At 47.9% G+C, this 14410-nt stretch overlaps 1 protein-coding gene across 1 annotated transcript; it reads left to right on the top strand.

Moving 5' to 3' along the window:
• Nucleotides 1–3950: 3950 nt before the first annotated feature.
• Nucleotides 3951–9674, top strand: LOC307221724 (protein NKG7-like). Its single transcript, XM_079986508.1, has 4 exons — nt 3951–4297; nt 5374–5520; nt 8015–8128; nt 9443–9674. Exons 1-4 carry the CDS (start codon nt 4132–4134, stop codon nt 9481–9483), a joined length of 468 nt encoding a protein of 155 aa, XP_079842634.1. The 5' UTR covers nt 3951–4131; the 3' UTR covers nt 9484–9674.
• Nucleotides 9675–14410: the final 4736 nt, after the last annotated feature.

The raw sequence follows: 14410 nt of genomic DNA, 5'->3' as shown, positions 1-14410 counted from the left end.
CTTCCGATATGGCCCGAATACCCGCTATGTCCGGGATATCCCGGATGTATGGCAACTTTAATGACAAATCTGGCATTTTATAACAAGTCCAGCAAGGTGGTTAAGAAACTGGAAGTTATTTACTGAATGCTGTAGAACAGAACCTCTCCAATTGGTGGGGGAAGGATGATTAAAGTATTGTATTAGCTTAATGTATGCTGCTATTACCAGTTAAGAATGATAATGAACATTATTATTATTGTTATTATTATTTTGTAAATTTATTTATTTGGTTTTTTCAATTAAAATTTTACAATAACATATCAATATACAATATAGAAATAAAATTCCATATATAAAAGGACACAGATTCTGAAGCCTAAAAGACAGCCTGGTTATAAGGCTGGAAGTTTGGGTTTGGATTTAGAATCAAGAGGTCTAATTTTGCTCCCAGCAGACTTCCCTGCAAAGCCATAGGAAGCAATGGAACCTCTCTCTTCTCTATCCCTTGATATGTGGCTCTTTCGCTCTCCCATGCAAGTTTTGGGAGAAAAGCAGTTCTTCTGGCATTTGATTCAGTCTTCTTGGATGTGACTTTCTTTTTAACAGAAGGTTCCCACACACAGCCTATTTATTTCTCCCAATATACTAGCAGGAAGGTTATGTGGAGGTTAGATCATTCAGCATCCATCCTGATCTTTCTTGGGGAGTCATATTACAACAAGCATTCATCCTGCCTTCGCCCTGATTTGTTTGTCAGGTGTTTATATGTTTTCTCAGTAATAATTCACTCATTTCTCACTTGTCAATGCATTTCCCAGCACTCCTCCCCAATCACACAAAGTCTGGGTTGTACCCCACTGAATTCCATTCAGAGTAGATTCATCGAAATTAATGAGCCTATGTTAGTAGGTTGACATTGGCTATAACCCTGATTCCTTTATATATTTTTTTAAAAATGGATTTGTTGTTCCAGGGTAATAGATGGCTTTAACCCACATTATTTATGTGCAACCCCAAATTTAGGGTACACTGTCTGGAGGCAGCTTGAGTAAGCTTTCTAAATTTACCTCAGATGGAAGTATTTGGAAAAACAAATATCGACCATGCATATTGACGCTACCAATTTTATATAGAGTTTTTTAAAAATGCTTATTTTTTCTCTCAGTGACTGCTGTGTGCAAAATGGTTTTAAAAATAAATGAAATAAAAACAACATCATACTCTCAGTGTTTCATGGTAAAGGTAAAGGGACCCCTGACCATTAGGTCCAGTGGTGACCGACTCCGGGGTTGCGGTGCTCATCTCACTTTACTGGCCAAGGGAGGCGGCGTACAGCTTCTGGGTCATGTGGCCAGCATGACTAAGCTGCTTCTGGCAAACCAGAGCAGTGCACGGAAATGCCGTTTGCCTTCCCGCCAGAGCGGTACCTATTTATCTACATGCACTTTGATGTACTTTTGAACTGCTAGGTTGGCAGGAGCTGGGACAGAGCTCACCCCGTCGTGGGGATTCGAACCGCCGACCTTCTGATCGGCAAGTCCTAGGCTCTGTTGTTTAACCCACAGCGCCACCCGCATCCCCAGAGTTTCATGACTTGCTCTCAAATGAGGGTGGGAAACCTGTGTTTGGCAGATTCTACTCTTCATTTAACACAGGGTTGGCACCGTGAAGCTTACAGTCTCTGAATTATAGATAAGTGGAGAGACAGGATTGTGATCCGTCTCTAGACCAGGGTTTCCTAAACTTTGGTCTACAGCTGTTGTTGGACTACAACTCCCATCATCCCTAAGTAGCAGACCCAGTGGTCAGGGGTGATGGGAATTGTAGTCCAGCAACAGCTGGAGACCCAAGTTTGGTAAACATTGGACTAGACAATCAATTAGATGTTACACCAGAAACCAACCTAATACAAAGAGAATGGGGAAACACTGTTGTAGACCAAAATGGGGTGGGGGCTGGGGCTTCTTCAGTCCCATGGCCACAGTCTCCTCTTTGGCAACCTTTTTGGGGGGGCGTGTCGCTCTTACTTTCATAGAACAGACCACATTCCACCCATGCAAAAGGCAGAGGTTTCTATACTGCTAGAATCACACATGCATGGAGCTCATTTCTCACTTGTTACTCAACATACAGTGGTACCTCGGGTTACAGATGCTTCAGGTTACAGACGCTTCAGGTTACAGACTCCGCTAACCCAGAAATAGTACCTTGGATTAAGAACTTTGCTTCAGGATGAGAACAGAAATCGTGCTCCGGCGGCGTGGCAGCAGCAGGAGGTCCCATTAGCTAAAGTGGTGCTTGAGGTTAAGAACAGTTTCAGGTGAAGAACAGACCTCTAGAATGAATTAAGTTCTTAACCCGAGGTACCACTGTATTCAGGTAAGGGCTGTAGCTCGGAGGCAGAACCACGACTCTGCATGCAGAAGGACTCAGGTTCAGTCCCAGGTATCTCCAGGTAGGGATGGGAAAGACCCATGCCACAAATTCTGGAAGACTGCTGCTAGTAGACAATACTGAGCTTGATGGCAGTGGGGGCATGGTCAAGCTGTTCTGCTTATCTCCCCATCTTCCTCTCTTGCACAGATACCATGAAAATTTAAGAACTGCCTTTTTACAAATGCTTAGTACCGTACATAACTAAAGTGAAAATGGGTCCCTGCTGTCACAGTCATTTCTCTGACAGGAGAAATGTTGTGTGGCCCCTGGAAAAGAGGAGACTGAGAGGAGATATGATAGCCATCTTCTAATATCTCAAAGGCTGTCACATGGAAGATGGAGCAAGCTTGTTTTCTCCTGCTCTGGAGGGCAGGCCTCGAACCAATGGTTACATGAAAGGAGATTCTGACTGAACTGTCAGAAACTCTTTCTGACAGTAAGAGTTGTTTGACAATGGAAGGGTCTCTCGCAGGAGGTTGTGGAGTCTCCTTCCTTGGAGGTTTTTAAGCAGAGGTTGGATGCTACATTGCAGGGGGTTGGATCTAGATGACCCTCGGGATCCCTTCCAACTCTGCAATTCCATGATTCTATTATTATTAATCATACCAGCTGACTTGATGTACATCACTTGCAAACCATCCAGAGAACCCAGAGTAGAGTTGTACCTTGGTTGTCAAACACTCAGTTCCCAAACATTTTGGCTCCCAAAGTTAATGCCGCAAACCCAGAAGTGACTGTTTTGTGAACTATTTTTGGAAGCTGAACGTCCGACAGGGCTTCCGTGGCTTCGGATTGGCTGCGGGAGTTTCCAGCAGCCAATCAGATGCCACGCTTTGGTTTTCAAACGTTTTGGAAGTCTAACGGACTTCTGGAATGGATTTCATTTGACTTCCAAGGTACGACTGTATATGAATATTGGATGAATTTTTTAAGCAACAACAAACAAGAAGAAGAAGAAGAAGTGACCATAATAATAAATACATTTAGGCTGAGATCTGAATTACACCTCCCACGATCTCTCACTGAGACTGTGCTGTAGTCAGGGGCGCCAACTATTGAGGGCTGAAGCCCCTTCAATATTTGAGGGCAGGGGGTGAGGCCCTCCCAGTATTGAGGGGGCTCCAAACAAATTAGCCGCTTGCCTGCACCCTCTGCGCTCCCCGTCCCCTGCCACTGGCAGGTAAGTTCTGGCACGCCAGACAGGAGCAGGATGCATGTAGGGTGATCTTTACTTTCTGTGCTTTGCAGCCCCTGCCACTGTCAGGGCGCAGTGGGGATTTCTGCAAGGGGGGGAGCCTGAGTCCCCCCCCACACACACTGCATACCCGAGGCAACAGACCCCTGGCACCCTCCACCTGGTGCATGATGTTGTGTGTATGATGTCACACAACGCTGGACCCCCTCGATGTTGGTGCCCCTGGCTGTAGTTCAACGACATCTGGAAAGCGGAAGGTCTAGCGCCTGGGCCTAGCACAGAGCGCACTGCCTGATGACATCATCTGTTTGTGACAGCACAATGTTCAGAAGGCATCACGTCGCACGTGCGACTTCGGAGCAGTGGCAGTTGGCCATTGGCTGGGCAAGCGGCACTTCAGCAGGGCAGCGCACACCCATGCTTAGTCAGCAGCACGCCTGAAGTAACGTGAACATCTCCCTTCCCTGGGCTCATCATCCCGAATCCGCTTTGCAGTCGCAGACCCGACGTTTCCATCAATGTGCAGCCTGGAGGTTATCACAGAGATTTTTGCTTTCATCTGCTTTCTTCTTCACATCGCTGCTCTGTCCTCAGAGCACTGGCTAACAAACGTCAATGCACACATGGGGCTGTGGGCAGGTTGCCATGGAACACAGTGTGTGTTGTTTGGGATACAAGTTCCACGTAAGTTCGTCTTTGCCTTGGGCTATGAGTAATGGAGCGGCTTAGAGCTGTTCTTATTATTTATTAGTAAAGGTAAAGGGACCCCTGACCGTTAGGTCCAGTCGTGGCCGACTCTGGGGTTGTGGCGCTCATCTCGCTTTATTGGCCGAGGGAGCCAGCGTACAGCTTCCGGGTCATGTGGCCAGCATGACTAAGCCGCTTCTGGAGAACCAGAGCAGTGCATGGAAATGCCGTTTACCTTCCTACCTATTTATCTACTTGCACTTTGACGTGCTTTCAAACTGCTAGGTGGGCAGGAGCTGGGACTGAGCAACGGGAGCTCACCCCGTCGTGGGGATTCGAACCGCCGACCTTCTGATCGGCAAGTCCTAGGCTCTGTGGCTTAACCCACAGCGCCACCCACGTCCCCTTATTATTTATTACCCCAGTGCTATTTTTCCAGAAGAGGAGGTGCCACAGCTCCCCACGAATGCCTGCCTTGGTCTCTTATGATGTCAATGGTGCCCACCTGAGAGGTGCCGGAATTGAGTTCTGGCTGGAAAAAAGCCCTGACTTAGGCTATGTATGTGCTGCTCTTCAGACAGTCCTTACAAAGCGCTTTTCATAAGTTTATTACAAGAAGCATCACTTTACAAAATATTAATGTTACAACAGTGTGGCTAAGACAACTTGTTTGCTTGCAAAAAGCTGCTCCTTCTTCCTTCCCCTCAGAGCAAGATGGTCCTTTAGATACTTCTGTGGGAGCTGGGTGGTGACAGTTCCTTCTTTCCTCAGTCCTCTTCATTGTGAATGCTTCCTGCAGTTTGGTCCTTCAGTCTGCTGATAGTTCAGAGTGACTAGGGATAATGCTACACAGACACACACACAGTGCCAGATTAAACCCAGTGAAGGCCCTGGGCAGCTGAAATCAGGAGGAATCATAATTTATCCAGTGCGCTCTAGTGGGATAACATTGAGGGAGCAGATAAAAACTGACCTCTTTGTCCCTGGAGAGAAATATTGCATGGGAAGTCGGCTGCGCTATCGTCTAGTCCCATTGATACATTTAACTCCTGTTCTCTCTTCCCTCTGTCTAGCTTACATGCAGGCTACCCGAACCTTGATGTTGTTGGCGTTGTTAGCTGGAAGCTTCTCTTTGTTTAGCATTACTTCCATCTTCTTCCAGTGCCCCTTGGGCTGCATCTCCAAACCAAGGATCTCAACAATATTCAGCACCATCGCAGGTATGGTGGGGGTGTCATAAGCATCTGCTTCCACAGACAGCCAAGCTGTAGCTCAGGGCTAGAGCATCTGCTCTGCAGGGAGAAGGTCTCAGCTTTGGTCCTCAGCATCTCCATGAAGAAGAGACCCCTGGCCCCAATCCCCCAGAGCTGCTGTCTGCCACTTTAGGCAGTACTGGGTGAGATAGGCCAATGGTTCGGACTCAGCATAAGGCAGCTTTCTACGTTCCTTCATGTTTGGTAACTAACTCAAAGCCAACCCTTGACTTGGAAAAATAAAACAAAATAACCCCCCACTCCCCAGATCCTATGCCAAGAAGGCTTGAGCTGAAATGGAAAGCTGAAATCAATACACATGGCAAACTTAAGTCCATTGAATACAAGGCGTCCCCTCTGATTAGGGCTGATACCACCCGAAATCCACCAAAAATAAATCTTAGATGGCCTTAAAGATGTGCACAGGATTACAACCCCTAAGGTGGCTTGAAAGGGGAATCCTGCAAATTCATGGACAATAAGGCTATCAGAGGGTTGCAACAGGTTTAGCAGCCTCCGAGATTGGGACTGGAAAAAGAAGAAGAGGAAATTTATTTATGCTATCCAACTTCTTTCTCCAATGTGGCTCACCCTCACAACAACCCTGCGGGCTGAGAGACTTTGACTGGATCAAGGTCACCCAGTGAGCTTCATGGTGGAGGGGAATCTGAAACCTGGCTTCCTGGGTCCTAGTCTAACATTCCAACAACTATGTCATACTGGCTGTCAAGCAAGCATAAAGGTAAAGGTAAAGGGACCCCTGACCATTAGGTCCAGTCGTGGATGACTCTGGGGTTGCAGCGCTCATCTCGCTTTATTGGCCAAGGGAGCCGGCGTACAGCTTCCAGGTCATGTGGCCAGCATGACTAAGCCGCTTCTGGCGAACCAGAGCAGCGCACGGAAACGCCGTTTACCTTCCCGCCGGAGCGGTACCTATTTATCTACTTGCACTTAGATGTGCTTTTGAACTGCTAGGTTGGCAGGAGCTGGGACCGAGCAACGGGAGCTCACCCCGTTGCGGGGATTCGAACCACCAACCTTCTGATCAGCAAGCCCTAGGCTCTGTGGTTTGAACCCCCAGCACTATTACTGAGCTCAACATAGGAAGCCTTATACTGAATCAGCCCAGAACTCATACCCTCCAAGTGTCCCTATTTCCCAGGGACGGTGCCAGAATAATGAAAGCTATCCCAACTTCTGATTTGATCCGGGAATGTCTCTATTTCCTCACCTAGTGCTGCTGCCTCTGAGTTTGGGGAGGAGGATGAGCTGGTGCTTGCCCTGAACAGCAGTGGCGGCTGCAGTGGCACCTGCAAGGGAGCACCCCATTCCCCTCTAAAGTGGCTACCAACCTCCTCCCTTTGACAGCTCTTAGCAGCTGTTGGAGAGAGGGCAAAGAGGAGAGGCTGCTGCCACTGAGGCCCAGCTAATGCACCAGCTCTGAGGCGCAGGCAGAGGGTAGGGCTGCCCTGGGCAGGAAGAAAGAGGGGGAAGAGTGGAATGCAAAGAGCCTAGAATTTGTTTTTATAAATGCCTCGTGCATCCACATCTAATCTTGCCCCTTTCTAAAAGTTATGTACTGGTATGTGCCAAAGAATACAGTAAACTTGGGATTAAGGAGTTTTCTCAGGACAGCAGAGGGTGTGTCAGAGACCAGGCTGAGGAGAACTACTCTGATGAGGAACGGTGCCCAGGATGCAGATGCCCAGGAGCAGTGGAGCATTATATATTTGGAGCAGTGGCTTGCAGAGGGAACTAGTTTGGAAGACATCAGCTGGGCACAACTCAGTGGGGAACAGCTAGGAGAAGAAGAACAGGGGGAGAGAGAATTAACAGACTCCCTTTCGTTGCAAAGTGTCCAAGTGCTCAGTCCAAGGTCGAGGAAAGCAGATAAGGTAGCTACACAGAAAGTCAAATGGTTGCGAGATCAGGTTGCCAGATGAGGAAGTGATGGGGGTGGCTTGGGGGGGGGGAGTGGGTGGAAACTTTAATTGGGAGCACCTTTCTTCCGAGAATGGAGTCTTTGTTCTTTCATTGTGAACCTTAAATTCTCTTTAACTGATAAGAGACTATATTCACTTTGTTCTGCTTATCCACGGCCAAACGGAGAGAGGAAGCCGCTTCCTCGAAGCCTGACAGGGTTGTGGCCTGGTGGTGTAGTGGGGGTGGGGAAACAAAAAATGGGGAGGTTGAGGATGGTCAGTTGGGTTTGTGAGTGTCCCCATTTTCATCTGAGGACTGTTGGAGGGTATGAGTACTGTCTACACTGACAGGTAGCAGTTCTCCAGGGATTCAGGCAGAAAACATTTCCAGCTAGGATGAGCTCAGGATTGAACCAGTTGCTCTGCTTTACACATCAACTGCGCTTCTGCTTATGTGTTTCTCAGAGGAATCAGATCGACACTGGGGGAAAGGGGAGCCTGGGCTATATGAGGCTCTAAGGAGTTTTATTTGCTCCTAGGCTTATTTGTTCTGATTTCTGTATGCGTCTTCACCAGCCATATGCGACCAACTGATAATTCGGGGTGGTCCCTGTACGTGGCCTGGGCCTCGATTCCTCTGTGCCTTGTAACTGGTGAGTATGCGTGCCATGGGACATACTGATATGTATTCACAGAATCTGAAATATACTCGGAGTCGAGTGTGGATTTCATGCTCTTTATTCAGCTCATAGTAGTGAGGAATGGAAGTTTCCCCGAAATGTCTGCTTTATATACATTATTTACACAATGGGCCCACGTGATTGGCTAATTCTGGGATTCTCCTGTAGGCCAATCAGGTTGCAGATTCACTTCCACCTGGAGTTGGATTGGGTGGTTCCTGCAGACCATTCAGACTGCTGCATTCTGAATCCTATTGTTCTAGGACCAATCAGACTGCTGCATTTTGGAGCCTATTCAACTCAGTACATAACAGAATTGTAGAGCTGGAAGGAACCACAAGGGTCAGGGCTGTTTTTACCCAGGGGTGCAAGGGGTGCGCGGTACCGCAGTGTAAAATTCTGGGGGTGCCAGGTGCCCGCTGCTGAAGCCGTTGAAGCTCTTAACTGTCTACCTGTTATGAATTAATTTGAGGCATCTTGTGTGAAGGCATGACGGGGCCAGGGAGGGGTGTGCGCTGATGGCGGTAGCCCGGCTGTGGCCACATGGCTGCACCCAGGGGACCTTGGCCCTCCCGCTGGCTTGTGAGGAGGTGCTTCCCAGAAGCACCCGTCCGCAGCTGAGGCCCTTCTTCCGCGCTGAGGTGCCGGCGTTGCGGGAGGGGCAGGAGCAAGCGGGGACCCCCTTGAGCAGGAGCAGGTCACAGAGGGCGGCCAGAGGAGCTGCAACTTGGCGAGCCTGAGGTGCAGCTGCAGAGCAGCCAGTCTGGAGTAGCGCTCGCCCCACTGCCAGTGCCGTGCACCCACGGCTAGCATTGCGCAGGCAGCGCTGAGTCAGCCCCATGCCTGGCAGGCTGCTTGCTGCTCCCCCTGGCTTGGCCCAGCCCCCGCCCACAACTGCAGGGTGGGGGGGAGAGAGAGAAGCACCTCCAGAACAAAGAAGGGGCAGCAAGGTGTGCTTCCTCCTGCTCTGCCGCCTTCAAGACCCTGCTTCCCTCCTCCAGCCCCGCCATCATATGAACAGGCCTCTCCCTGACACTTTCATAGATTATTTAATGGCCATAGGCCTAAGCAAAGAGGAATGTTTTTGCCTGGCACCTAAAGACATGTAATGAGGGTGCCAGGCGAGCCTCTATGGAGAGAGCATTCCGCAATCAAAGAGCCACCACAGAAAAGGCCCGTTCTCTTGTTGCCACCCTCCAGACCTCTTGTGAAGGAGGCACATGTCTCAGACGGTGTATCATTCTGCTCCACCTATTGCCTCAACCAATCTCTTTTCCCTTCTGACAGGTGGGACTGCTTTGGTATTAGATACTGCGATGTTAGACTGAGCAGGAGGATGTGACTGTTCTGCCATTTCCGATGATGTTTGAAGCTACATTGATAAGGTGTGGTGCAGAGATAGCCTGCACTGGGAGCGAGCTGGACCTGGAAGAAGAAGCTGTATTTTTTCCTTAGTGGCAGAATTAATGCATTATTTGCCCCCCCCCCATTATAATATTATTGCTATATATTTTGGAAAGTGGTTTGTCCCTTTGTCCTCTGTGAGTTCGAACGCTTCTAATGATATTGTTACCAAAAAGCAGGAGCCAGCTTTTGTCTGTCAGGATACCGCTGGGCACCATTTTCAATCCAGATAGTAGAACACAATGGTCCAAACCGAAGGTGATGTTGCCAGATGTGCCACAGTGATTTCCAAGAATGAGGCGCTGCTTTGGGTCAATGTTTGGAAACTGCCGCCTGCCATTTTTAATTCAAGATGGCAGGCTGAAATGCTCCCAACTGCACTGGTTATATAATTTATAATAATAATTTATTATTTATACCCCACCCATCTGGCTGGGTTTCCCCAGCCACTCTGGGCGGCTCCCAACTGAATATTAAAAACACAATATAGCATTAAACAGTAAAAACTTCCCTAAACTTACCTCTGGAGATATCATCGCCCAATTTCATATGGCAGTTCCTAAGATGGAAGAATGGGTTTTGGTTTATGTTTGGATACTGTTAGATGTTATTTTTGACCAAAGTGTTTCAAACTGCCCTGACTTGGGCACCTCTCAAGATATCAGGGCCCAATTTTGTGTGGTTGTTCCTGAGACCAAGAAGGAGATTATGGTCTATATTTGGATACCATTGCATTCCAGTTTGAATACAGATAGTAGGCTGCAGTCATTTTAATCAGATTTGGAAGAAATACCTAATAGGGTTGTGCACTGGACTTGACTAAACTACGAATCTCGAAGAGAATTGGGCTAATTTGGACAGAACTGGGCTTCAAAGAAGTCAGGTTAAGGCAGCCCTGGTTCACCCCAGGTTGGGCCTCCTGGAGCTAACCGAAGCTCGCTGGCAGAGGAACAGGGGTGCGGGTGGCGTGCCATGCCCCCAGGATGCATGGCAGCCATGCCCCCACCCGCTCTCTGCTCCCCCCCCCCCAGAACTTGAAGCTTCGCCACTGCCGAGGCTATAAGGTTTGAGATCTTGGGTTGGAAGAATGAGAGGCAAGCAACAACTGCAAAGTGTTGTTGTTGTTGTTTTGTCATTTAGTCGTGTCCGACTCTTCATGACCCCATGGACCGGAGCACGCCAGGAGCTCCTGTCTTCCACTGCCTCCTGCAGTTTGGTCAAACTCATGTTGGTAGCTTCGAGAACACTGTCCAACCATCTCGTCCTCTGTCGTCCCCTTCTCCTTGTGCATTCAATCTTTCCCAGCATCAGGGTCTTTTCCAGGGAGTCTTCTCTTCTCATGAGGTGGCCAAAGTATTGGAGCCTCAGCTGCACAATCTGTCCTTCCAGTGAGCACTCAGGGCTGATTTCCTTAAGAATGGAAAGGTTTGATCTTCTTGCAGTCCATGGGACTCTCAAGAGTCTCCTCCAGGACCATAATTTAAAAGCATCAATTCTTCGGCGATCAGTACCGAACCTTGTTTGTTTGTTGCCTAAGTACCGAACCTTACATTTGCCCCTGTTGAATATCACTTTCTAAGTTTTAGCCCAGTTCTCCAATCTGTTAAGGTCATCTTGAATCCAAATTCTGTCATTGGCTACCCCTTCTGGTTTGGTGCCATCTCCAAATTTGATGAGCATCCCCTCAGTTCCTTCGTCCAAGCCGTTTACAAAGACATTGAACTAAAGGTGAACTGAACTGAATCTCTCCCCCATTGCTACCTACACATGCTTTGGAAGAACAATATTGTGATCTGCAAAAGTGAAAAACAGAGAGGCGGGAAGCTTGGCTTTCTCCTGTGACTTCAGCTGAGCTGCAAACAGTGGCTCTGGCTTTTTACAGTGTGGAGATAAGCAGCAGCAGCAGCAGCAGCAGCTGCTAATGTTTGCAGATCACGCTTCTGCGACAGTTACAAGAGAGCCCTTGTAAAAAAGTTGGTGAGCCTCATAGGTCGTGGGATGAAAAGGGAGGCAATAAAAAACTCACGCCTTTTTGTAACAGGATTGCCTCTTGGAAGCGTTAAAAGCAAGCAGGAAATAGCACTGCTCCCACTTGCAACTGGTATTCTGGGGCACAGCCATCCAGCGGTGGATATGCCTGCACTGACCAGGGCGGGCATGCTCCTGAGGGGGGGTGTGGCATGGAGAGTGCCCTCCTAGGCGTGGTATAGCCACTCAGGTGCCCAGAGTGGTACATGTGCCCTGCAGCCGGGGGCGGAGTAAGCCTCCCACAGGGGCAGAGCAAGCCCATGGCGGACATTTGGTGCGCCACCTGCCAGCGACACCCAAGCCTCTCCCAAGCTGTCAAAATGAAGGAGGCACAGCTCCTCCCCTTACCCCGAAGGCTCAGGGTAGGCTTGGGAGTCATGGGTGGGCGGTGCACTGAATATCACCCCCTCAGTGAGGGCACCCGGGGCAGTCCAGAAATGAAATGAAACCTACTTAATGTAGGCACAGCAGTCCAGGTTGTGCCATTAAATTAAGCCTGCCTTTACAACCATTTTTCCCTCCCTGTACGGTTCATAACATCAGAATCAGAAAGTATATCCGTACTTCAGAGTGTCTGACCTGTTTGTTCTAATCCGCAGTAAAATGAAACCTATGCATATATAGAATTCTGACAATCCAAATGGTATCTTTATTTCTCAAGCATATTACAGATGCAGGCAGTATGTGAAGGTGGGACTTGATTTTCCAGATTCTCTTCCAGGGAACCAAAATGCAAATCTCTCAGCCATAATTCCAGGAAAAGTAATGAAAATAAAAGGAATTTCGAAACAAGCAGAGATCCTAAAGGTGGCAGAAATAGATGTCAGATTCAAAAACTGGGCAGGGAAGTGGCAGGTAGCCCTTTCGGAAGAAATTCCCGCCCTTGTGCTCATTGGTTGGGACATTTTAGAACATGTGCAGCGTGCTTTCATAGTTACCAGAGTAAAAGGGAGCCCACAGTCACCTGAACCTGAGGGGGTGGACACAGTAGCAGAGTCAGACAATGCTGAAGGATAGCAAGGGAATGATCAGTGTGAGGAAAGAAAAGACACCTTTTTATTTCCTTTGACTAAAAGTCAAACCTCAAGTTTTGCCAAAAAGCAAAAAGAAGATACAGAGTTACAAATGTACTTTGAGGCAGCCAAGTCGGAGAGGCTGTTAACTCCTGAGTGCCCAGAACGGTTTTGTTTGAGCAAGGACCTTTTATATCGAGAAGTCCTTGACCCACCATACAGGGGGGGGGGGGGGGAAGAAGTGAAAAGACAGTTAGTAATCCCTCATACCTATGGAGAAAAGATTTTACAACAAGCCCATAATAGCATTTTTGGTGCACACATGGGAATAACACGCACTAAACGAAGGTTTGCGCAGAACTTTTACTGGCCAGGCATGGGGAAACAAATCAAGCTATATTGCCAGGCATGTGAAATTTGCCAAAGACAAGGTACCGGGCATAAGGTGGTTCATGTGAGCATGTTAAAGCCTTATCTTAGACCCGAAGGCTGGACACTGTATGCCATATGTGAAGATCCAGACGAAGCCAAGATAACATGCTGGGAAGGGAGAGGGGAGCAATTGTGCAATCTACAAGAAGTAAAGATAGCTCCTACACTAACCCTTAATCAGCAGGTGGAGGTTAAGCAGATCCTACAAGATTACAAGGAAATTTTCAGTAACACTCCAGGTAGAGCTAAGGGAATTGTACATCATATCGACACGGGAGATGCTAAGCCTATTGCTATCAACCCCTATAGAATAACTGGAGAGTATGTGGGGAAAGTTAGCAATGAGATAAGGGCAATGCTGAAGGCAGGGATTACAACCCCTTCGGAAAGCCTCTGGGCAGCACCCATAGTGTTATTAGATAAACCTGATAGATCTATTAGATTTTGCCAGGATTATAGGAAGTTGAACCATGTCACTAAAGCGGACGCATATCCAATGCCGCGTTTAGATGACCTGATCGAAGCTATAGGCCAGTGTCATTACATCACCTGACTAGACTTAACAAAGGGGTACTATCAAGTAGAAAAGGACCCTAGGGACCAGGAGAAAACTGCATTCAGAAGTCCTTTAGGGATGTTTGAGTTTAAAGTAATGCCCTTTGGCTTGAAGAAGGAGCCAGATAAGGTTAACTGGACAGCAGCATGTCAGCAGGCGTTTGATGCCTTAAAAAGCGACTTGACATCAAATCCAGTCCTTGTTGCTCCTGATTATGATTGTGAGTTCACCGTCTTCACCGATGCATCTAATGCCGGGATCGGGGCCGTGCTGTGCCAACAAGGAGAGAAGGACGACCTGCATCCCATCACCTTCATAAGCAAGAAACTACTACCAAGGGAAAGACATTATTCGACCATCGAGAAGGAATGCCTTGCCATCGTATGGGCATTACAGAAGCTGAAGCCGTACATCTGGGGGCGAACTTTTACGTTATGTACTGACCATTCACCCTTGTTGTGGCTGAGGTCAATGAAGACCAACAGTAAGTTGTTGAGGTGGGCCCTATCACTGCAAGACTTTAATTTTACGATTAAAATGTGAAAGGGACCCTGAATACCGTCGCAGATGCCTCGTCCAGAAGACCTGCAGTTGAAAGTTAACTGAATACCTAACATGTAACAGGTTTTTGTATATATGTATATTTTACCAGAACACAGTATTTGATGTGCAAATGTTAGATGTGATGTGAAGGGTGAAATGACAGGTTAAGAAATGTTTATTGGCCATAAAGATGTACTGCTGATTGATCAGGAGAATAACTAGGTTAAGTTATCCCTCCTGAGTCAATCTTCTTAAGGGGGGAGGAATGTGGCTTTGCCC

Source organism: Podarcis cretensis (assembly GCF_951804945.1).
Source record: "Podarcis cretensis genome assembly, chromosome: 8".
In the NCBI taxonomy this organism is placed as follows: Eukaryota; Metazoa; Chordata; class Lepidosauria; order Squamata; family Lacertidae; genus Podarcis; species Podarcis cretensis.
This window is presented reverse-complemented; position numbering and strand designations above follow the sequence as displayed.